General features: G+C 39.4%; 1 protein-coding gene across 3 annotated transcripts in view; it reads right to left on the bottom strand.

Moving 5' to 3' along the window:
- Positions 1-23,132, bottom strand: part of TRAF3 (TNF receptor associated factor 3) — a 66,151-nt gene that overhangs the window by 19,457 nt on the left and 23,562 nt on the right. For all 3 annotated transcript variants that reach the window (XM_066321755.1, XM_066321754.1, XM_066321756.1), the window contains 5 exons: positions 10,675-10,931; positions 7,578-7,629; positions 5,287-5,391; positions 4,277-4,444; positions 23-103 (listed from right to left, as the gene is read on the bottom strand). In XM_066321755.1, coding sequence (XP_066177852.1) covers positions 23-103; positions 4,277-4,444; positions 5,287-5,391; positions 7,578-7,629; positions 10,675-10,916 — 648 coding nt within the window. In that variant the 5' untranslated portion in view covers positions 10,917-10,931. The remainder of the gene's footprint in view (positions 1-22; positions 104-4,276; positions 4,445-5,286; positions 5,392-7,577; positions 7,630-10,674; positions 10,932-23,132) is intronic.

Raw genomic sequence — 23,132 nt, forward strand, 5'->3', positions numbered from 1 at the left:
AACACTGGGCATGACTTCTTACCTCGCTCCTCATCAGTGTTTTAACACTACATTTATGAGGACATGAAACCATGACACATGGGCAGTCTGTATCTTCATGTTTCTACAGAGGAAGAAAGCAAACAAACCACAAATCAGATCTTGCTCTTTTAATTAAGAGAGGACTTACCTGCAAAGAAAAGCATCCTACAATAATTAAAAATCCCACAAGATTTTTTCCAATGTTATTCCAAACTGTGCAGTTACAGAACTGCAACTGCTCAAACATCAGTTTATACTCTTGATGGAGGCATGAATATTTTGAAGCAAACCCAAGGTTTTCCTTGTTTTCCCATGCAAAGCAAATTTATGTGCTTACCATTTTATTGGCTTAACTTCAAACAATATAAAAGTCAAGTTTTAATCCCCAACAATTACTCACAAATTTGAGTAAGAGAATCTTTAAGAGAAAGCAGAACCAGTGTAGATGTCCTTTCTAGTAAAGGTATATAGTGCATGGAAAAGTTAATCAGAAATGCTCACTGCCCACAATCAGAGATTCTCTTTCCTGTGCATGGATATTCCCTTCCAATTCTTTTCTAATTTTGACTCCTTTCGAACACCTGATACTAAGACTCACTGTTACACATCATGATGCCAGGCAGGGATTTTAATCTGAGCCAGATGACAGGTATCTCAGCATAGCTGTCAAACCCGATCACCCCAGTGAGGGAAGAAAGTCAGGCCCAAGATAACTGAATTTACATTTCCTCTCAGTTTTCTCAACAAAATGAAAAATCCGTTTCTCATCAAGTGACATGTCCCATTCAACTTGAAACACGCTGCTTCATTTCTGGTACTTAAGAAAAGCAAAGCAAACAAAGCTCTAGATTTATAAACCTGTTAGAAAGGGAAGAACAAAAAGCATGCCCATTTTGCCCAGTAACGAGGTCTGTTTTTTGAAACAAAATCAACACGTAAAGGAGATCTCATCTCCAAGATGCAAAAGGCCTTGGTCAGAATTCTGGCATAAATCTGCCACTGTGTGAAACTCTCTCTCCTCCTTTCAAAGCAGGCCATCAGATGCTGTCCTGACTCATCTACCCTGCCTTGCCCCTCCTTCACTCGGGACATGGCACAGCCCCAGTGACAGGAGCCAGGGAGCCCTCAGCTGCCCCTGAGCCAGAGAGCTGGGACAGCTCCTGAGCCATCTTCACTCCGTCCCCCAGCAGGGCACCCAGGCAGGAGCAGTGCCAGCCCCTCTCCTCAGAGCAGCCTGTCAGGGTGACAGCCAGGCTCTCTTCTGACAGAGCCCCAGAGCACCACTCCTGCTCAGAGTCAAGAGCTGGACCTGGCCTCTCATTCTGAACACATCTGGAATCGTGCTGAAGGGAGACATCACACACGGCCATGTGACTTTAGGAGCCTAATGCCCTACACACTTCCTCAGTTATTTATCAACTACAAACCCAGAAAAGTAATACTTCCCTTCAAATGTTCATTCTCTAATTTAATTCCCTGACCCTGTTCCCTAACCTACCCAAACCATCTGACAAAGGCTGTGACACTGAGTCTTGGTTCATGATAAAAAGGCAATACGCAACTCCTCAGCATTCTCTCCTGTTTTCCTCCTTGCTCCACATCCCAGTGTCCACCCACTGAAGCCAAGACAAGCCTTTCCAGCAACTTCAGGATAAACCAGAGTAACCCCAGTCCAGTGGCAGAACTCTCTCCCCACTAATCTAAATTCACCCAGTTAAGCACATAAAGCCAAAGACAAATCCAGTACAAAGCACAGGGGACACCACATGCAGGGCTCTCAGCAGAGATGAGAGCACGGCAAGATTTTAACTCCCAGAAAAGCCAGTGCCCCATTAGGAACATGTCTGGCTCCAGAGCAGTGACAGGGAGCAAGGGACAATGTCTGGGGTCTTGTCCCAGTCAGCTCAGTTGTATTCCAGAGCACTGAGCAGAGCCCAGATTGCCCTGGCAGGGTCTGGTTTATGGCCAGGGTTTCAAGGAGGAGCCCAGGCAGGAAGCAGTGCTGTCCTTCCAGATCTGTGTCACACTGCTGCTGTCTAAGGATCAATTTTACAGGACAAGCATTTCCATGTAGCTTTGTGGATTATACATAGAAAAATACAGTAATCCAGAAGCATTTCAGACTACTAATTTCCATTTTATCAATGCACCATCTTTATCTGTCGGGAGGTAGAGGATGAAAAAGGCAGGTTTGTGACAAAAAGAAACCCTATATTTTTAGATGGTTTGAACAAAAGACATTAAGAGGCTAAGTCACTGAGTGAGCACACAGGCAAGACAAATGTAATTTAAAAAGGCATTCTACTAACATTGTTAACTTGTTGGAGTCTGCCTCCAACAATGGGGATTTCCTACCCCACAGGTCACGGGATTCTATGAAGACATGAACCACATGTTCTCCAGTAAAATTTTTTGTTTCCATTTGCATACCTTTTTTCTCAGTCTGCTCCCCCTATCTCTTTTTTCAGTTCAAGTCACTGAGGCCAGCTTCAGTCATTATTACATTAGAGAAAATTCTAGGCTACAGAACCCAGAGATGAACTCAAGTTCATCTCTAAAAGCTCCATTTTATGAACGGGGTGACAAAACTCAAACAAGAAGTCAAAAGAAACCTTATGGTACCTAAAGAGGGCTACAGAAAGCCTGAGAGGGACTCTTTACAGGGGCACGTAGACGTAGGACTAGGGAGAAGGGCTTTCAGCTGATAGAGGGAAGGTTTAAATTTGGTGTCAGGAAGTTCTAGGTTGTGAGAGTGGTGAGGCACTGGAACAGATTTTCCAGAAAAATAGTGAATGCTTAATCCCTGGAAGCATTCATGGCCATGTTGGATGAGGTTCTGAGCAACCTGGTCAAGTGGAAGGGGTCCCTGCCCACAGCAGAAGGGCTGGAACAAGAATGTTCTTTAAAGTCTCCCTTCTAAGCCAAACCATTCTGTGATTCTAAGATTCAAACATACAGTCTCAATAAGCTTCTGATTCTTATTACTAAAGTATAGGGAGGTAACATTTTAATCAGGCCACAACAAAAAAGCCCATCTCCATTTCTATAACCACTGAACTTTTAAAAATCTAGGAAAAAGCCCCAAAAATACAGGCCAATCCAGTTTGCAGAATATAGTTAAAACTCAGTGATTAAATACACTTTCACCTCTGTATCAGAATGTGGAAAAATAAATACAGGATAGACTTAATTTTTTCTGTGCATTTTCATGTCTCAGCTGCCTTATCCTAGGTAAGGCCCAATTATTGAACTACCAGCCCCTCAAAAATAACTCAAGTAACTGAGTGCCAAATCTAAACCAGAACTTGGCAAGTTTCTACCTACACCTTTTTGTAACATCTCCAAGCAAAGAACACTTCTCACTGTTGTCAGACTTCACCTAACAAACAACACACAAGGATAGAAATGAGAATAAAATTTACATTACTCTTACTATAGTAAGAAGGTGTGAGATCCAAGATCATCAAACTACAGAAACTACGTGGACAGATTTTTTTTTTTTTTTTTTTTCAAAAAAGTTAAAATCAAACCAAGATAGATTCAGCATTGTATCTTTCAACGTGAAATAATGCAACACAGTCAAGTTAAAATTCTATGGGTAAAGTAAAAGCCTGACATTCTCAGCCTCTGCTCTGTAATTCTAACCCTCAATATGCTGCCTATCAGACAAGCTACTCTGACGCCAAGAACAGCAGTAACTCATCCTAGGCCTGTCATGTACCACTGCTGGTTATGGCAAGGTACAATTTGCTTTTACATTCTCCCTTTCCTCTCGTAAGACACAATTGGTTTTACGAGATTTCACAATTCTTCCCTTCCTCCCACAACAGCTCACAAAGTACCCAAGAAGGATTACACAGAAGATGCTCTTCTGCCAATCAATTGCAATGCTTATGGCTTTTCTTGTACAATATTTGATTGTTATTATGGTAGTTGCATTTATTACCTATATTGTAAAAAATTTTAAAAGGCATAGCAAAATTAACTTCAGTATCAATACCAGGCAGCAGAGCTGAACTTTTTAAAATGCAGTATCTGAACATCAGAACAAAGAAAATATTTCCTATTCAATGCATTTCTTTTTCCACAGGAAAACAACATGTTTTGGAAGTCAGCCTATTTTCTTTTCTGAATTATTAACTCTGACTGAGAGGGCAAAGCTCTTTTGGCAGCTACAGAGAAGGACAAGAAGAGTTGTTATTGTTCTACATTAATGTAGAGAATCTTAATGTATATACACAAGAAAATACTGCACCTGCAACATAATCATTGGGACTTGGCTTTTACAGTATTTACAGGTTGTCTCCCGGTATTTACAGGTCTTCTCTACATGGTCTGGCAAATCTTTTCTCAGTATTTTTTCTTTGCAATCAGCACGAGGACATGGGAGTTCTTCAAACTGACAATCAGTTCTCAAATGCATCTGAAAGATTTAAAAAACAAAGTCAATCCAATTGAGTTTTGTGCATGTCTTCCATCCTTTTGAAGACATCCAACATTAAATAACTTCAGAACCAAAGCAAGGAGAGTTATTTTGTGAACTGCATCCCACACTACTCAGGAATACAGCTCTGACAGTATAGTCCCTTTACCTGGACAGCTCATTTCACTGTGTTTCTACACTGAAAGCATTCTAACAGAGCACAAAATTCTACACAGGCTATTTAAAGAAAAGATAAGCACTCTTTTTAAAGGCATATTATTCCACATAAACACAGATGCTGCTTTTAGTTGTTTAGGTGTGTGAGCTTGCTCCCTCACAGCAAGAATCTACACATCTCACTGCAAACTGCTGTGCAGCCATTTCATAAAACTGCTGAATTACTGCTATCTCATGCCTTCACTGAAACAGCTACAGGTTATTTTACACAACTCTGGAGAAGCCAAAGGTTTAATTTCATGCATAAACATCACATGAGAGGATTAATATAAATAAAAACACACCAAAATAGAAATAAAAATTCTCACATTTGTCAAGTACAGATTAAAATTTTCCACTACTTTATTCCTCCTTCCAGTTTTCATTTGGTTCATACATTTATATTTCCAAGCTTTAGTGTCAGACAATCACATGATCTTTTACTGTTCCTTACAGTTCATAAAAAAGCTGACTTTCAAAACAATTTAAATCTATCATAACATTTATAAATCACATTAACCACCAGTGAGAGCAAGTTAAGTAATTGACTGTGCTTTTAATTAGTAAGAATTTTTTCTTCATTCTTTAACTCAAAAAGGAAGCTTATGACTGTTAGATTAACTTACCAGTAATTGACCCAAAGACAGCTGCTCCTTACAGCCCTTGTTTTCATTTCTGCAGTATATCTGAAGGGCGAGTAGTTCTCTTCTGCAACAATTATCTTTAAATACCTGAAAAATCAAAAATCACTTTTCCTTAGAAACTGAAAAGCACTTAAGGATATGCAAGTCCAAATGAAGTAGAAGCCATGCAATTCAGCCACAGCAGTGTCATTCAATCCTAGCTTTATATGCCAGCAATAAAAACCCGCTGTTCTGTTTTTTTCTAGAATATGCACAACACTGAGGTTCCTCCACTGGAACGCAGCCCAATGAAAGAGCATTTGGAAAGATACTCTACTACTGTCTCAGTTTTACTATAAATACAGTAAGAGGAAAGGTACAAGAAAGGACCACATTTTCTGCTATTTGCTTGCCAGTATTAGGCCTGCACAAGCTAGAACTCTCTCCATTGTTTGGGGAGACAAAAGAGACTCAAGGCACAGTAGTTTGGAGGGGAGGTGTCTCATGGATGGGATGGTGGTTCCAAAATTACTAGATTTGCTGGCTGGAATACCTCCTTGCACTTCAGTGGTAACACATAATTACAGATATTTCCTAAGGTTTGGAAGGAGGTTTTTTTTTGTTTTGGTTTGGTTATTTTTAATTTCACAGATAAGTGGGCTTTAACTATCTCTCCACTTTAATATTGATAAGCACTTTCAGCGGTTTTTGTCCACAACAAAACTGGAGGAAGTTACCAATAGAAAGGTTGAGTTTTGAGCTTGACACCTTTTATGGGAGATACCCCATAAGAGACAACACAGCTGAACTCTCAAGGAGTCAAACTGTGAAGGGCAGGAACTAGAGAGAGACAAGAACTGGAAACCATTACCGCTATTTTGAACTCCAAAACCAAAGAGATGAACTTCTAATTGTTTTCAACTGCTTTAATAGCCATTAAGAAATACCTTAAGAAGCCCAACCTATGACTGCTTCGCTGATAAACAGACTCCTGTGATATGAATACACTGCAGCACTCCTGTAATTATAGCATGGTTCTGCATGCTAACACTTAACCAAGAATTATGACCCACCTGCCCACAGTGACCATGAATCTATCCCCAGTACCAGTGAAGAAGGGAACATTGCCATCTCTCTCATCTGATCCCATCTGACATGGGTCACTGGTTTCTGTTTACTTCTCAGAAGGGTGTGGGAAGTATAATGAATCAACAAGTCTCATTTAAATAATCAATTGGCTATGCTGCAGTGTCTTTTCCAAAGTAATTCACAGGGTTAGCACGCAGAGTTTTACTGACTGAAGCTATCTAAAAGCATTTCTGTGATTTAGGACTGCAGCATTCTGTGGGAAGAGAGGTTTCCTGTTTCATGAAAAACACTGATTTGCACAGTTGGTCTGTATACTAAACAGGTATTTAGTATACATTGGCTTTTTTGTCCTGTTTTAAAGATACTTGAAGTTTTGTAACAAAAGTACATATTTATGTATATTGAGAGCCAGACTGTCAGTTAAAAGAACAAATAAATTAGGCATCATGATTACTGGTCTGAACTCCTGGAGAGTCCATCCATGTCAAAACCAAATTACACTGAGCACAGTTCAGAGAACTGTTTTGGATCAAAGCAAAGAGAGATTAACATACCCATCAACCTTTTCCTGAAAATGGTTATGAGCCCAAGTATTCATTTATGCAAGAAAGGCTACAAGCACAAATAACTCACTAAACACTTTAGCAAAAATGTAAAAACCACACAAACCATGTACTAAGCCAAGCTTTTCTACCTTCAATGTTTCAAAGGCAGCAAAGTTTTGATGTGAAAAACAGTGAAGAGGGTATCACTGAAATAACTCATACAAATAAAAAAATTGATTCCATTACCATTACTGGTAACTCCCCACTGTCCTATTTCCAGTGGGGTTCACTGAACACCACACTGTAAAAGAGATGAGTGAAACAGCAGCCACTGGTTTAGAGCCAAATCAGTGTTCACCTAGACATTCACATTCCTGCATCTACAAGAGATGGAATATTTTTTATCACCGTCTTGGTTGATGGGAGGACAACTGCCACCTTTCTGGACTTTTTGGGATGAAGCTGACATGTTTTCTACCATGAGGTTAACAGGAAAAATGAGCCACCTACCTCTATAAAATGCATGGTTTAGGTTTTATGACAAACCTACCGTTACAGGTAGCTTATTAGGTTTACGAAATAACTATCACATAACAGTAACACAACTAGTGTACATCACACAGTTCAGTACTCTTGAATAAGAAACGATTTTAACAATACCTTATCTTTTACTATGTTTTCTTGACACGCTGTACATTTTGGACTAGAAGACCTGAAGAGAAAAGAAAAGTGAAAAACTATTTTAGGTCATCTGAATTTTTGTAGTACAAAAAATTTCCATTTATGAGGCACTTAGTTTTGATTTTTCAATACATTCTAAAACCATAAAAAAATGGATACAGTTCATAATAAGGAGAAAACACAACGTTATTTCAATAAATTTGAACATTTGAGTTTTCAGTGGAAAGTATCTGGCATTCCCAAAGAAGTAAGACCACCACAATGTCTCCAGACAACTGCACAGTGATTTTCAAGCTGGCAAAATTCATTCCCTATTTTTCAGTCTGCACCTGATCCAAAATTGTTGTCAGTTCTCAATCTGTGCAAACAGGCAAAATGTTGTCTCTTCAATTACTGTTTTTTCAAACACCACCTAATGAAAATTTACTTTCTCTGACAGTCAATTATATATCCTTTTAGGGTAAAAAAGTATTTATGTCCACCTCCTTCAAGTCTGTTCTGGTTTTAGCAACTGTTACAGATGCTTGCTGCCTCCTTTATCTGAACTACTGCTTCACAGCTGTCCTGGTAAACTAATTACCAAACTTGTGACCTCTTGGACAACAGGCAGAATCAGGAGCAGGCAGACTGTGAAGAGAAACTGGAGTGCAGAAAACCTGAGTTTCTACAGCTGTTTCTGCCTCTGACCTGCCAAGTGTTGTAGTGTAAATCCCCCAGAATCATTGAATGGTTTGGGTTGGAAGAGAGCAAAGCCCCTCTGGTTCCGCTGCCCTGCCATGGAGAGGAACACCTTCCACCAGATCAGGCTGCTTTGTTCCTTTTTACTTCCTTTTGCCCACATAAAATGGGAACAGTCAAAATTATCTCCCTTGTAAAGCACAGAGACGAAAAGCACCAGGTAAAAGCTGTGTGAATTCTTTCATAAAGCAACTCACTGACAGGCTAGCTAAGCTGTGGCTGCCAGCAGCAGTGCAAATCAATGTAAAAGGCTGAAAAGGTTCAATTATGTTATATAATCTGTATGGTTATTTCACATCATCTCGCTGGCTTCTGCTCTTCAGACCAACCACTTTGTGTCTCATCATATTTCTGAGCATCTTAAGTACCTTGAAGCTTCAATATCTCTAATGCTTTTCATAAGTCAAAAAAAAAAAGGCAATCTGAACTACATCAGGGCATACAGTGTTAAATACAATGTCATGCTTTCCTTGCTCTTACTGAATTCACTCAAGCATCCAACTTGCTTTTTCAAACTACTCTTGCATACTGAGCAAACATCTTTACTGCTTTATCTCCACTAACTCCCAATTTCTTGTCCTCAAACAACCCTGGAACAGAAGTTGCTAGCATATAATTAGTGTGTTTGTGTATGCAGCAGCATATCAACACTGAATGAAAAAAAATTGTGCAAATACAGGACCAACATAAAACTATTTTACTTTCAATTTTATGGCACGTTTTTAATTTTAAAAAATGGGAGGTGTGGGGGGGGGTGGAATTTAAATCTTTAATAAAATATTTCTTTGCAACAAGCACCTAAATAAAGTGAAATAATTCAATGGCCTTAAGCACGTGTCCTTTTCCGTAACAGACTGGTGTGGAAGTCAGGAAGATAAAATTACACATATTCTAGCTACACTGTAATAAGCACATGTGCATGCCTCACAGCAGGGAAGGAAAATTGCCCAGATTCTAGCAATGCCAGAATTGTTACTGCTTAGATTGTCAAGGCTCTGCTCTGTCCACCTGTGCACATCGAAGCAGGTGATTGGTTTTTTGCAGTCAGTGCCATTAACCATGTAAGAGTCCTCCAAAAACAGGTACTGCATAAGAAATAACTGCATTTCTTAAATACCACACTTCACTTGACACTGCGTATCAAAAGAAAAGTTGGTGGGTTTTGTTGCTGTTTTAAATCAGAAATGCTGTAGGCACAAAACTTGCAGGAGTGCATTAGTGAGCTATGGACCCTCGTGTTTGCCCAATACAGAGATTATTCTTCCTAAGAGACTGAGCATTGTAATAACTTCCATACTCTTTTGCCATGCTGCACGTAGTCTTGACTTAGATATCTAAGTATTAGATATCAGATTACAGTATTTCCAAGTGACATTTAAACCAGCACAGCGTCAGGGTGGTCACAAAAAGTAAACAGATCTCAAGGCTTCCAAAGTCAAATCCACTCACTGATAGTCCAGTATGCAGCACTCATCAAGCCAAGTATCTTCTGTATTTATGCTTTTCCAGCAGTAAATTAACGTGTTCACTGCTTATGTGCCTCAGGAGATTAAAGTGTCCTGAACGGTCTCCAAACATTACACAAAGTTTTGAAATCACACTACTGAATACAGCAAAGTTGAGAGGCAAAGAAATCTACTGATGCACTTCTGGTACTTCTTAAAACCTAGATATCCCTGAATGATTGCACTTTTAGTCTTATCTAGACTGGGGAAGATTGCACCTCTCAGCATTAATTTTACATCTGTATCATTCACTCACGCTCTCTGCACTCTGGCCCAAACATCTCAGTAATAGACACCAGCCTTTCTGACCCTCCTGCAATCCACAGGACATACAAGTCCCATAACAAACAGTTGGAAGGGCTACAGGGAAACTGCTCCACAGGCAGTTACATCTATCCAAGGGTGCCACTACCCATCCCTGAGGCTGGGTGCACAGCCAGGTTAGGCATCATTACCCCAATGAACATGCACAAGCTCACTTCCTCACAGAGACAATTTACTGTGTGTATTTGACACCAGATTACCCAAGTTAGAGCTCTTGTGAAACACCTACTCCATTTGGCTTCCACAGGGAATGAATGAAATTCTTACCTAACAAATTGCTCACAGGACTACACCACCATAACAACTGTTCCAACCATACTGATGGAAAGCTCAGTTGTCTTACCCTGATCCAGGGTAGAGCACAAATGTTTACAGCAGCACACCAAGATTTAAGCAAGCAAGAGTAGAAAGCTCAACATATTCCTAAGGCTGCAGGGGAGTTCACAGTAATGTCAGTAGTTCACAATATTTAAAGGTATCAACATGCTCAACCAGAAAAAACAACATACCTCAGCAAGGCATTCATGCAGGTTTCACAGAATCGGTGTCCACATTCAGTCTGTTTAGGATTGCATAAGATGAGGTGACATTTTTCACATTTGTACTTATCTTCCACGGCATTCACAAATTTCTCTTTGTAGCCACCTTGCTCTGGAACATAGATGGATGCTGATGGACTGCGGTCAGGATTGGCCCTCTGCTGTACCATTTCTACAGATAAAGGGGGTTCTGACTTCTTACTGGTGTCCATGCTCTAAGATAGTTTCTGTGAATCAAAAGTGAGAAAAACTGAGAAATGAGGACCTCTTTCACCACTTAAATAAAACAGAGCATTTGAGAGACTGCATAAAATCAAAGCATCAAGAACAGATCTGTGTCCACACATCACGTGAACATAAGACATACTTTACTGACTGAGTATATTTAGCATAACAGATCTGTAAAACACTCTACATATTCAAAGGCTCTAGAAAGCAAAGAATCAAAACCTGCTCCTGAAAACAAAGTGTTAATTACAACCGTCACTCTAGGAATACATAAGGGATTCTTTCACATCTTTCTCTCTCTCTCTCTGAAAAGTATTGCTTAATATTGAAATCCAACCATTACAGGCAGCAAGAGGTGTGGTGAAGAAGCTGTTCTGGCATGGTACTGCACGTGATCCTGCTCCAATGCTACTGCAAAAGCACACAATCACCAGTGTCCTACACAGGGTATCCAGAGCTCACCCAACTCTCCTGCCCACTTTTCCTGCCTGTCTATCCCTTTGCAGTGGCACAGTGTAAGACATGCTGCTTTCAGTCTGCTCTTAACACCACAAAAGGGTTTTACTTATTAGATACTTTCCAACCTTTTCATTGCACATCTTCACTGGAAGACAGCAGCTGAGCAAAGTCTAACTGACAGCAGAGAAGGGCCTATGTAACATGCCCATTTGATTCATTTACCAGGGCTAAGCACAACTGACAGGTAGCTGAGAAAATAATTAATCCAGCTGAAAAGTAAATTACAGTACCTATTATCCTGGACAATCCATCTTCTAGGTCAGTATGCAAAGCATTGCCAGAGCAACAGAGGAATAATATCCCAGGTTAAGTTTTAAAATGTGTTTTCAATAATTTCCTAGCTAATCTCATAGTCAAACAAGCATAAGTGCTCTTAGAAAGCCTCAGGATATACAGGAGAAAGCACAGTTGAAGGATACAACAGATATTTACCTATGAGAAATGTCTGGCTATCTGCAAGAGGAAAGCAAACTTAAATTCTCTCTCCATGTTAACCAGTAATTTAGATATAAACCCATTCCACAGCCCTGCAGTTGCCTCAACTGATAGAGTTATAATTCAAATTTTAAGTAGCAGAATGAAGATATGAGGCTCAGTTCACTTCTCAAAGTATGTCCACAAACACCACAGAGAGCCAAATGCTTCACATTCCAAATACACAAACCCTCTTGTACACAGTTTTTGTGGGATCTTACCTTCCCCTGCTAAGCCTAAAACCACGCATCTGTAAAGAAACATTTTACTTCTAGATAATTTCTACATCTATAATTTTGGTACAGAATTCTTCACGTAAACTAACCGGGTACAGAATTTTTTTTGATTCCCAATGTCATTATTTACAGAAACAAAAGACAAAATCATTGTGATTCAATGCTGAGACCATTTAATGTTTGTACACCAGCTGAGCAAGGGTAGAGGTGTTGAGTGAAGAATTCTCACTTCATTGCCCCCTTGCCCAGGGAAAAGCCTCTCTGATCTCCATCAAACTCAGAGAGCGTCCAAGGAACCCATCCTCATAACTCAGCACAGAGACCCAGTGATTGTGTCTTATTCAAAACCAACCAAACGACACAAACACACCCAAAAATAGGAAACAAAACTTAACAGGTTCTATGAACTGAAAAGGAACTAAAAATTCTGATCCATAATTTGAATTAATGCTAGTCTATTCCTTGTCTGCTTTTCAAAGACTGCAGAGACTTACGTCTTGACAGGACAATATATGAAAGAACTAAAAAGTCTGTGCTGAACTGAAAGTGACTCACACTTCTCATTAATGAGGAAATTCAGACTATTTCAGACCTTAGCTAGAGTTTCACCAGCAAGCATAAAAACCCAGCAGGTAATAATGACACTGAAAAAGCAACTCGAGATTGTAACCAGCACAAAAGAAATGAGATTGATGCCAAGAACATGATTCAGACAAGGAGGTTCACACAAGTGCCCCGGATGAGAAAGGAAAGCAGCTCACAAAAGCAGTCTAGATTTAGAGACTGCCCAAGGCATGAGTGCTGCTGCTGTACATCAGTGGCTGGACATGGGGAAATGCAGCCATGAGCTTAGGACTTGACACTTCTCTGTGGTTGTAAGAGAAAAGATTAGCAAGAGATGGAAAAAAATGCAACTTCTTAAATATCCAGACTGCTGAAACTTAGTTACCAATGGACTTGCTTCCTATGTGCAACTGGAAAAGCTTTATTTGGCACTTGCAGTTTAGGAATCTGCAAATGTTCCAATTCCTTGATTTATAGCTACTAATACCTCTTTTCCCTCTGCAGCTGTGTATTCTTTAAATCATATTCAAGACCTCCACTCTTCTTCATCAATTCTTGAGGTCAAAAGCCAACTTCAAGCATATCGATTTGTAGGAACCACACAGGGAGCATTGCTTTCCTTAAAATGACAGAAAAAACAAGGCATGACCTGCTTCTGACTCACAGAAAAAAGTATAGGAAAAGAAGCAATAAAGAGAGGCTGACAGGAGAATTTTAAAGTCAAAAGAGCACAAAGTTCCCAAACTTGCAAGTAGCAGTCCACAACTACTGAACGTCTGCTTCCCCATTAAGTTTCTTCTGAGCAAAAAGAAGCTGAAGATGATTGGAGATGTGAAGTCTTCCAAAACAATGATTTCTTCAAAATAAAGCTGAGTAATTAGTCACAAGGAGGCAGGCAGGGTGACAGGAGAACAATCAAGACTTAACACAGACAGCACCAAATGCCAAATGAACTGCAGGTGAGAGTTTCAGGGAGATATGAAACTGCTCCGGGCTGGACTGTCAGCTGTCAGGAGAGATTTCACACCAGAATAAACAGCACAGGGTGCCACAGGACTCCACTTTTGGAACTGACATCCTAGATACCTTGTCATAGAAAACAAGCAGAAAGCACACTGACAAATAAAACATACTATGCGATAAGCCTAACAGTCAGGTTTGTCTGCCTTGGGTTTTGTATTTATTTTATGAAGAAGTATGTCGGACCAGAAAATCAAAACAAGCTCAGCAACAGAGCAGCCAGATTGGTGAGGAATTCTCTTCCACAATACTCTGAATGTCAGCATTTTCTTGTGCAGTAGAACTAGGAAGCTACTCATGAAGTACTGTCATAAAATACAAGAGCACTGAGCTTACAAAACCACCACAACCTTACTACAAGGAACAAGCTGTATTCAACAAGGAGATGGGGAGAAGTGATGTCTATCTGTATGCACAGGGCTTTGCCCTCGTGCATATTAGTTACATGCTCCTACACCTCCATGCAGGATCAGTGCTGAAAACAAGCACAAATAATACAAACATTTCAGCTGCCATCCTTTTGCAAATAGCGTTGTTACAGTTCCCATGCCACTACAGGGTGTCATCTGCAATGGCTTCTCTTCCTTTTCAGGAACCTTTAACAGCAGGACTCGGGTTATTCCCCCATAATCATGTTTCAAACTGCCAACAAGAAGCAATTTTGAAGTCACACCTCAGTAAGATACTCTGCACTTCTGGCAGTGAAGTTAACATACTTTCAGAGAGCAGGGAGAGGAGCCTAGCTAGGGCATTCAATATGGGCTAGTTCTGGTAGGAGCCTCTGATTCCTAAAGGCATGGCAAGCTGCCATCCAGCCAAAGACTCTGGTTCTTGTTCAGCAAGCTAAATCTTAATGCCTAATTAATCACCAGCTAGTTCTTACACTCCAGTTCCTTATCTGTGGGAAAATATCACCACAATAAAAGTATGTGACTTTTATATGACTTTTGAAACTGTTAAACCTTGGACAATCACTTTTCAGGACAGATAAGCACACGAAAAGGGAGGCACAGTCACCAAGGTTGGTTCTGTCTACTGATGCTTGTCTATCAGCCACCTCTCCTGCAGCCAGCATATGCTAACACTCACACCTGAGTGGACACTGCTGTGGCCATCAGATATGTGGCCACAGGACATCACTTGGGTGACACCGTGACACTGCTTGCTCCAGTCTGGTCACTGCTCTTGTTCAATACAAGTGATATTCAAGCAACTGATGCTGAACCTCAGTTGATACTTCAAAAGCTGCATATACTGCAGTGAAGGTCAAAACAATTTGTTGGTGCTTAACTAATGCTAATATTAGTAGAGAGGCCTAGAAACTGGAAGCAAAAGTGAGTTTACCCACAGAGTTGTTCCAAGAATTAGAAAGCACAGTAATTCCCAAACAAAAGGCATTTTGCTCTTTCCTTATTTACACAAGGATGTTGTTCTCACTGCACAAAGAGCGAACACCCTAAAAATCTGCACTTGTGTCCTGTATTACCACCTATCTTTATGATTCTTTGGGAATAAAGCCAGTTTGTGACACAGATATACAATAAAGATTCTATAGAAATTCAAAATAAATCCGCATCCTAAAGAAAACAGAAAAAAAGTTAACTCTTAAATAAATCTAAATAAGAAACTCCTAAAAATTTGTATTGCGCTAGGTACCACAGCACTTGGAACCTAAAAAGCTCTGCATGAAGACAGTTTCAGTAAATCAACAATATGAAGCAAATAAGCTTTTGCCACAGTTTTAAAATTCAAAAAGAGCAAAAAGCTATTAGAAATAAATGTTTTCATTACAGTACCCTAGAAGAGAATAATGCATGACACGGTTCAATTTGGTTATTACTACAGGACAGCAAAGCGTTTTGATCAAATTACAATTTGCACTGAGAACAGGAGTTCCTCAAACAGGACAGCACTGCATGCACAACATCTAAATTAAGCTCTGAAAGAGAAACCTAAAGTGGGACAGGGAGCTTAAGATCAGAGCAGAAAAGTAACCTTTCCTCTTCAAAAAAAATTTGCTATCTGAAATGGGTAAAAGCACACAAACTTCAGCATCTCATCCTAACTAGGTCATTTTCTTGGGTAGCCTGGGGTATAATTTTTCAGTCTGGCTTTTAATGAGATAAGGGCTTGTGACTGTGCTGTGTCTCCTCTCAGCCTCCCAAAACCACATCGGAACCAACTGGACAGTTTTCATGAAAATGAACAGCTGTGAGGAGAACAGAAAGAGAAACTTAACGCAGTGTCCCAGTGAGCAAGAGGCTATAAAAGTGCATCACCAAGGTCTGTCAGTCTGTCAGTGCACAGACACACACAAACCAGCCAAGAACACCTGCTCCCTCTAGTCCCACCAAGCTTCATGGCCTTAGTCTCCTCCTATACCAAAAAAGCAGGGGTGGGATGGAGATTTAGGGAGTTTTGTTGTTTGGTTGCTTTTTTTGGAGGGTTGTTTTTTTTTTGGAGAAGGGGGTGTAGGCATAAAAAAGGGGATGTAGAACACAGATTAGAGGAAAACAGACTTCATCAGTTTCACTGCTCTTCATGGAATTCTCTCCCACACTCCACAGGATATCCTCAGCCAGATAACCAGGTACTAGGAGAGGTATTTCCAGATCTTCAGTCTTTCCAGCTCACTTGCTTTCTATCATCAAGAATTATTGCTTCAAGTTAGCACTCGGAAACCTTTATCTTAAAATTAAATTATTAAAACAATCTGAACTTCTCCTCTGTCTTATATTTCAGCATTTTATAGCCTCTAATAAATTCCTAGCACATACTGAAAAGAATGTCCATCTTTCTTTCACCATTTTTAGACAAGGCTTCTGAGTTGGTTCTGCTTCCAAGCGCTATTATAATGTGCAACATACATTGGCATACTGTGATGTCTTGTTAAAACAGTAATGCCAACTGAAAGCAGTATATTGGTGACAACATATTAGCAGTTTACTCAGGGCACACGTGTCAAAAAACATTAAAATAAGGCTGAGCAGGAGGCTGCCATGGGAATCTTGACTCTGAAGCTCTCAAGCATGAAGGGGTCCTACTGCAGAGTATTGTTTGCACAACATCCAGCACACCTCAGCCTGGCCTCCTGGCAAAAACACTGCTGAGGCTGGGCAAGGGCACTGAACAACAGGCAAATAAAATGCAAATGGCTTGAATCACTCCAGAAAAAGACTGAGGCCATGACTGAGGCAGCACTGGAGTGGCAGGTTTGAAAGCAGACTGCCATCCATCAAATTTGTTTGGTGTGAGGTCACAGGTCTTGGTACATCCACTCCTCTTTGCTTGCACAGGGGAACTACTGATTTATTTATTTTTACCTCCATGCATTTTTCATGCTTGAAGTGCTATTTACTATTTCTCCAGAGCTTATATATACATAGGACTGACTAACCAGAGGTTTAGGTATTTCCAGGACATGCTCTGAGAGAATATCCTGAGGAGGGTAAAGAAGGGTTGCTAAGTCACTGATGCTGATACAACTTTACACAGTGAGAAATGAGACCACTCCTCACCTTCTTTTATATTTACACTCAAATACTAAGTCTAATTCCTGTACAGAAATGAAAGCAGCATTGATATTTAAAACTTCCTTTTTCTTTGTGCTAAAATAAATAGGCTATTTTAACTACTTTAAACTTTGCCCTATGGTTTCATAAGCATGCCCCTCCCTTGCTGTGAGGAAGACCTGGAGATCATACAAATTATAGAGCAGATGAAGACCAACAGGAAAAATCAGTGCTTGGATACAAGCAAGTAGGCCAAACATCTGAAAACACACAGAAGAGGCTCACTGAGTATTCTCCACACAGGAAGCTTCTGCCACTTGCAAGCTCTCCACAGCCACTCATCAATGCAGGATCCCAGCTGCTGAGCTTGGAAGGCACCTTTGGAGGTCATCCAGCCCAACCCTCCCTTCAGAGGAGATCATCTTCAAAGTCAGGTCACCTTGCCCACTGCTGAGCTTTCAAAACTCCCTGGGTGAAGAAACTGCAACCTCTCCCAGCACTTAACACCCCCCTGTGAGGAGTTTTTATTGTAGCAATTATGATGAGATATTCTCAGGTAGCAAAAAGGTCTGTTCTGGTACTTGAACTGCTATGAGCCCAAGCAATTAAACCATATTTCACCACAGTCTCCACAGGCTCTAGCCTGCAGGAATTATTGAACAAATAGGAAAAGTATTTTTGGTTTGGAAGGTACAGGCTATTCCTTCTTTTCCTATCTGACCTGGAAAATCAGAATTATAACCAAGAGATGCTATCATTATATTCTTGCAAAAGAACAACCACATGTGTCACTGGAATCACAAACATTGTGTATTCCCATGTTCTAGTTTGCAAGATGACTGAAGAGCTGAAAATGAAAGGTAAGTTATGTTTTACATTGTTTTATTATTTTAACTTATCAATTTCCTTAGCTGTATTTCTCTCAAAAACAAGTCTGTATACCCATGTGAAGTGTCTTAGAGGATTACACAAAACAGCATCCCCATAACAAGGCATCTCACTTTAGCAAGTCTGCTGGACTATGCTCTGATGAAAAGAATTCTAACATATACTCCCCTCCTGCTCAGTGTAACAGATTTGTAGATTCTAAATAAAGGACAGATTTGGAAAGTAATTACATCAGCACTAAGAGGTTAGAACAGTAGTATTTATAAATAATAGCATAGTATTAACAAAGTTCAGAATGCCCAAGAAGCCAGGGACTGACACTTTGAGTAACTATCCAGTAAAACGCTGAATACAATTAACATTTAGTCTAACATATATTTCACTAGATGAGAGGAAAAAAAACCCCACAACTTTTAAAGGGTTTAAATTTTATCTATTAAAAAAAAGACAGCAGAAAAACTAAGTCAGTGCAATTAAGGAAAGATGATTTTTATGTGACATTATGTTCAACTCTCACTTTTTTTAAAGTTTACAGCATTCCTTTGAATCATGACACATGGGTTGGCAAAACAGCTTTAAGATTCAGCCTGAGGCAGCAGTAAAAATAAAATGTTTGTATTTTGACTTACACTTGCTATCAACAGCTCTCAGTAATTACTTCCTAATCTCACTGGGCTACCAAAATACAGCATAAAGTCATCTGAAGTGCAGGAAATCAAAAGCATCTTTTAGAAATCAAAAGACCTCTTAAGCTCTGAAAGCCTGAGTCACAAGACAACAGATAAGAGAAATGCTGTCCAAACTCACCATGAGTATTCTTCTGCATTTCCAATTCCAATTCAGGTTCCTGTACATTTCCTCTCTTCTCTCATGCGCCCCCAGACAAAGCTATTGCATTTCACCTATGAAGTTAACCCCCAGCTGTGATCTGTATTTCTATACCAGGCTTTCAGTAGAAGCAGATAAAGAACAGGAAAGATCAAAAGATGATCAGATGATCACAGAACAAAGTATACTTTAATCTCTTCCTCTGCTGTTTAGGGCAAGTCCACTGTAATTGAGATACATATGACAGTCCTATGTGGGGGAAGTGGATGAACACTATGAATTTTTGATTTTTTTTAAACTTCTGGCTCTGTTTACAAAGGAAAAGTACTATCGTCCACAGAAGAAATATATTCAGATAAAATACTACCAGAAACGCCATGAAAATCATCATATTTGAAATAAAAGGTAGTTTCCTCTTTTAAAATGGCTTTTTATGTGCTTTGAAGAGAAAACTAGGAAAAAACAGTTTATACTTACATTTGGAATACTCTATTTTTACAGAAAGTTATTTCCATCAATCCAGATTTCTTCAGTTCTTGTTTTACAGCAAGCCTAACACTTCCTTGACTTTTGCTGCACAGCACACAAGTCTTCAGCTCACATGATCCAAGTGGTAGTGCCAAATCACAGACACCCCAAACCACAACTGCTCACTGCAATTCCCCTTTCTGCCTGCTGTGACTGGGCAACAGGGCATTTGAGGCAGCCCCAACAAACCCTGGCAAGCATCAGCAAGGGTCAAGGCAGAGGGCATGTCCCAATCATTCTGACCCTGGCTTACAGACCTAGAAAATGATGTCTCATCCTCTAGTGAACTAGTCTAGCCCCCTTTCCCTCCCAAGATGTGCCTTCAAGAAAAATCTGCATGAATAATCAGAAACGACTTGCTTATAAATTATAGCAGCTTAAGACAACAAAGTCTCTTCATCTCTGACATCACCAAGTAAGAATCAAAAAATTATTGCAGTATTTTTGTCAGCCTTTTCTTTGTTCTTAAACCAAGACCTATTGATCAATGCTCTTCTTTTCATTTCTGTCAGTCAACGAGATCGTCAGCTTCAAATCTAACAAAAGTTCAAGTCTATCAGAACAGCAGAAGATATTTCCTCAAATCAGAGTCTACCTATCCACACTGCTGTCTGCCAAGTGCATGAAGAATATTTCTGCATTGCCAATTCCTGACACAGTGCATCTGTGCTGTCTCTTAATGAATCCAGCCTTGAAATCTCAGCAGAGGTAAAAAAAAAATAAGACAGGTAGCACCTCATCTTCTACAATTAGAAGAAAGTATGTGAAGGCAAAGGTGCCAGAGATCAGCAAATGAAAAGGAAAAAACCCAAAGCACTTCAAGAAGCTTATTATGAATAATTACTGCAAAACTGCCTTCTCAAGAATACCTACAAAACACTACTTAATTAGTTTTAAAATGCAGCTCATCTTTAAGAAAAATAATCCTCCCAGGAAATTCTGAACACAGTAGAGTTTAGAGGAATCTGGTAAATGAAACCGAATGCAACTTCAAGTATAGCTCGGCACTTTTTGAACTCAACTCTGAAATGAAGTGCTGTGCAACCAGAAATGACCACACCAGAAAACTGAAAACACTGTATCTCACTCCCACATGAAGTTTTTTCCACTCTACCTAAACTAAGTTTTCTAAGCCTACATCCAAAACTTTAAAAAAATCTATCTAACTTGTCTTTTACGGAAATTAACGCACTCTCATAAAACATTTCCTGCTCTTCCATTTTATCCCAGTGAACACAGGTAAGAAAGAAATACCTTTTTACACTGCCCTAAGTACTAATGAAAATCTAGAAATTAACATAGCATGTGACATCATCAGAATATTTCACTGAACACTAAACTGCATGGAAGACATTTATTCATGCACAGAATTCAACCTCTCACTCATCCTGAGGGAAATTTCCCACCATTCTAGATGATGTCTTCAGCTTTGTCTGAATCCATTGCTTCTTATTCAGGAAGGAAAAGGAAAAAAAAGTAACAGTAACTCTCTTTTCATTTGCCTATATTGTATTATTTATCACAATGTGAGGGGAAAGAAAAACTGTCCACTTATTTAATGAAGCAATAGCAGGTTTAACTTCAGTGATTTCAATGTTTACACTGTACACTTCACTGTTTAGATTGTATTATCCATGACCAACATCTTGGATTTGGGAAAAATTTGGGAGTTTAAGATTTTTCTATTAGACCAAAAAACCCCAAAAAACCAAACCAAAACAAAAACCACAACAAACAAACAAACAAACAAAAACCCAACCCCCCCCCCAAAAAGTGTGTGTGTACCACCCCACACTTGTAAACAGAATCTGGAAGAAAGAAAAAAAAATTAAAACCCCTTTAAATTGTGCCAGAATTTCTAGTTATACTGAATTACATTCCAGTTTCTACAGCTCTAGCTAAAAAGTATTACTGAAGTTGAATTTTCAGGAGAAAGTCACAGACCCTTTACCCAGACTTGTCACAGCACTCATAATCACAACTTCACATTCACTGCTATCTAAAGAATTTCTTACCTCTATTAAGGTGCTCATGGAGGAAGCTGTGTTTTCCCTAACTGAAAATTTAGATTCACAAAACATGTTTCCCAGCAATGTAAGAAAGGAAGGAGCATACTGCTTCCTCTTGTACTGAACACAGACTTCAGGAATCTTCTGCAGGAAGCCAAGCCCACATAAGACACAAATGCCTGCTGGTGTAGGACAGTATTCATTATTCCAACCGTAAAGTGTCATTAAAAGACCCTTTTATCTGGAACCTGCATGCAATTTCCTCGTTTCTCCCACAGTCTCTATCTCTTCTTTGTGATTACTTTGCCAGGTAACAAACTACATTATTATTTTGTCTTGCCAACCTTAAATGCTTTATTTGCTGCCTGTAGGTTTACACCAACTGCAGTTCTGGAGGTTTCAGATCCAGAGGCATCACTGACATCTCGAGAACAAGCCATCTCCACTGCCCTGGGTCAGACAGGATACTACTAAGGACCAAAAAACCCCAGGTTTTTTTTGAAGGTTTCTCTTGCACTGGATTAAGAGAATTAACAAAAATCGATGAGAATGTTATCCCTCTACAACATACCTAGCGTGGAGCTTGTAAAAGTAATTTATGAATTTTTCTGACTGAATTTCACATCACTACCCAGAAACAAGTGTTTATCACTGTTACACAGTCAAAAGTGATAGCACAAGCAATAGCAACCTTTCAAAGAAACTTCTGATAAAATTGTACAGTACTGCTGCTGCTTCAGAAACATTAAAACTGATGCATTCCACACCATCCATAAGGTCTTAAAGAGATGTCTTCAGATTAGGAATATGAAGTTGACAGTTTTAGTTGAAAATTCTTTTTGCGTGCTTATCGCCGGAGGGCTTCTTTAGTTAATATTAATGAAATCATGTTCACTTCTACCAAATCAATACTTAATAAAGCAATTCTGCTTAATGTATTAATGGCAATCTAACCTTTAAACACGCATTTTTATTTTTGAAAATTCCAACCTGAAGGCCTCCAGGTGTTACACTAGAAACTGAATGAGAACACTCAGATTCCTTGGAAATTTGTTGCTCATAAAGAATTATCTGCTTGTTATAAAGATTCACATAGGCACAGCCTAGATATACAGAATGAAAAGAGTAATTTACAACTGCAGCAAATGCCAGATTTAAAAGTATGCAGAGGACACTCACTGATAGAGCAAGAGGCTTAAGTCCTAAGATTAGAGCTTACAGGATCTTGCACTGCTAATGATACTTCAGAGGAAAGAGTGCTGATTCCCACTTTTTGCAAGTAACTTGTATTTAGCAATGAAGCTTCCAATATTACAGCAGTGGTTTGGAATTTTCCCCCACCAATTCTATATAATTGCTACATGATTTTAAGACTTCATGACTTTGTTTCTCCCTGAACTGTATAACAAGCAAAACATTGCTTACCTTTTATAGCATCCCCGGCCTGAAGTGTTCTACAACAGTAGGAAGTATTATTTTTGGATATATTTCTCTTCTAGAGAAATCTGTCACCACCCTAAACCCTTCCAGAAGTCTGGATAAAAAGAAATAACTTGCCCACACTTCTTAAGTGTCATAAGAGACTTTTTTTTACATGATTCTTCCCAACTAAACTGTACACC

Source organism: Sylvia atricapilla, chromosome 6 (assembly GCF_009819655.1).
Source record: "Sylvia atricapilla isolate bSylAtr1 chromosome 6, bSylAtr1.pri, whole genome shotgun sequence".
NCBI classification, from domain to species: Eukaryota; Metazoa; Chordata; class Aves; order Passeriformes; family Sylviidae; genus Sylvia; species Sylvia atricapilla.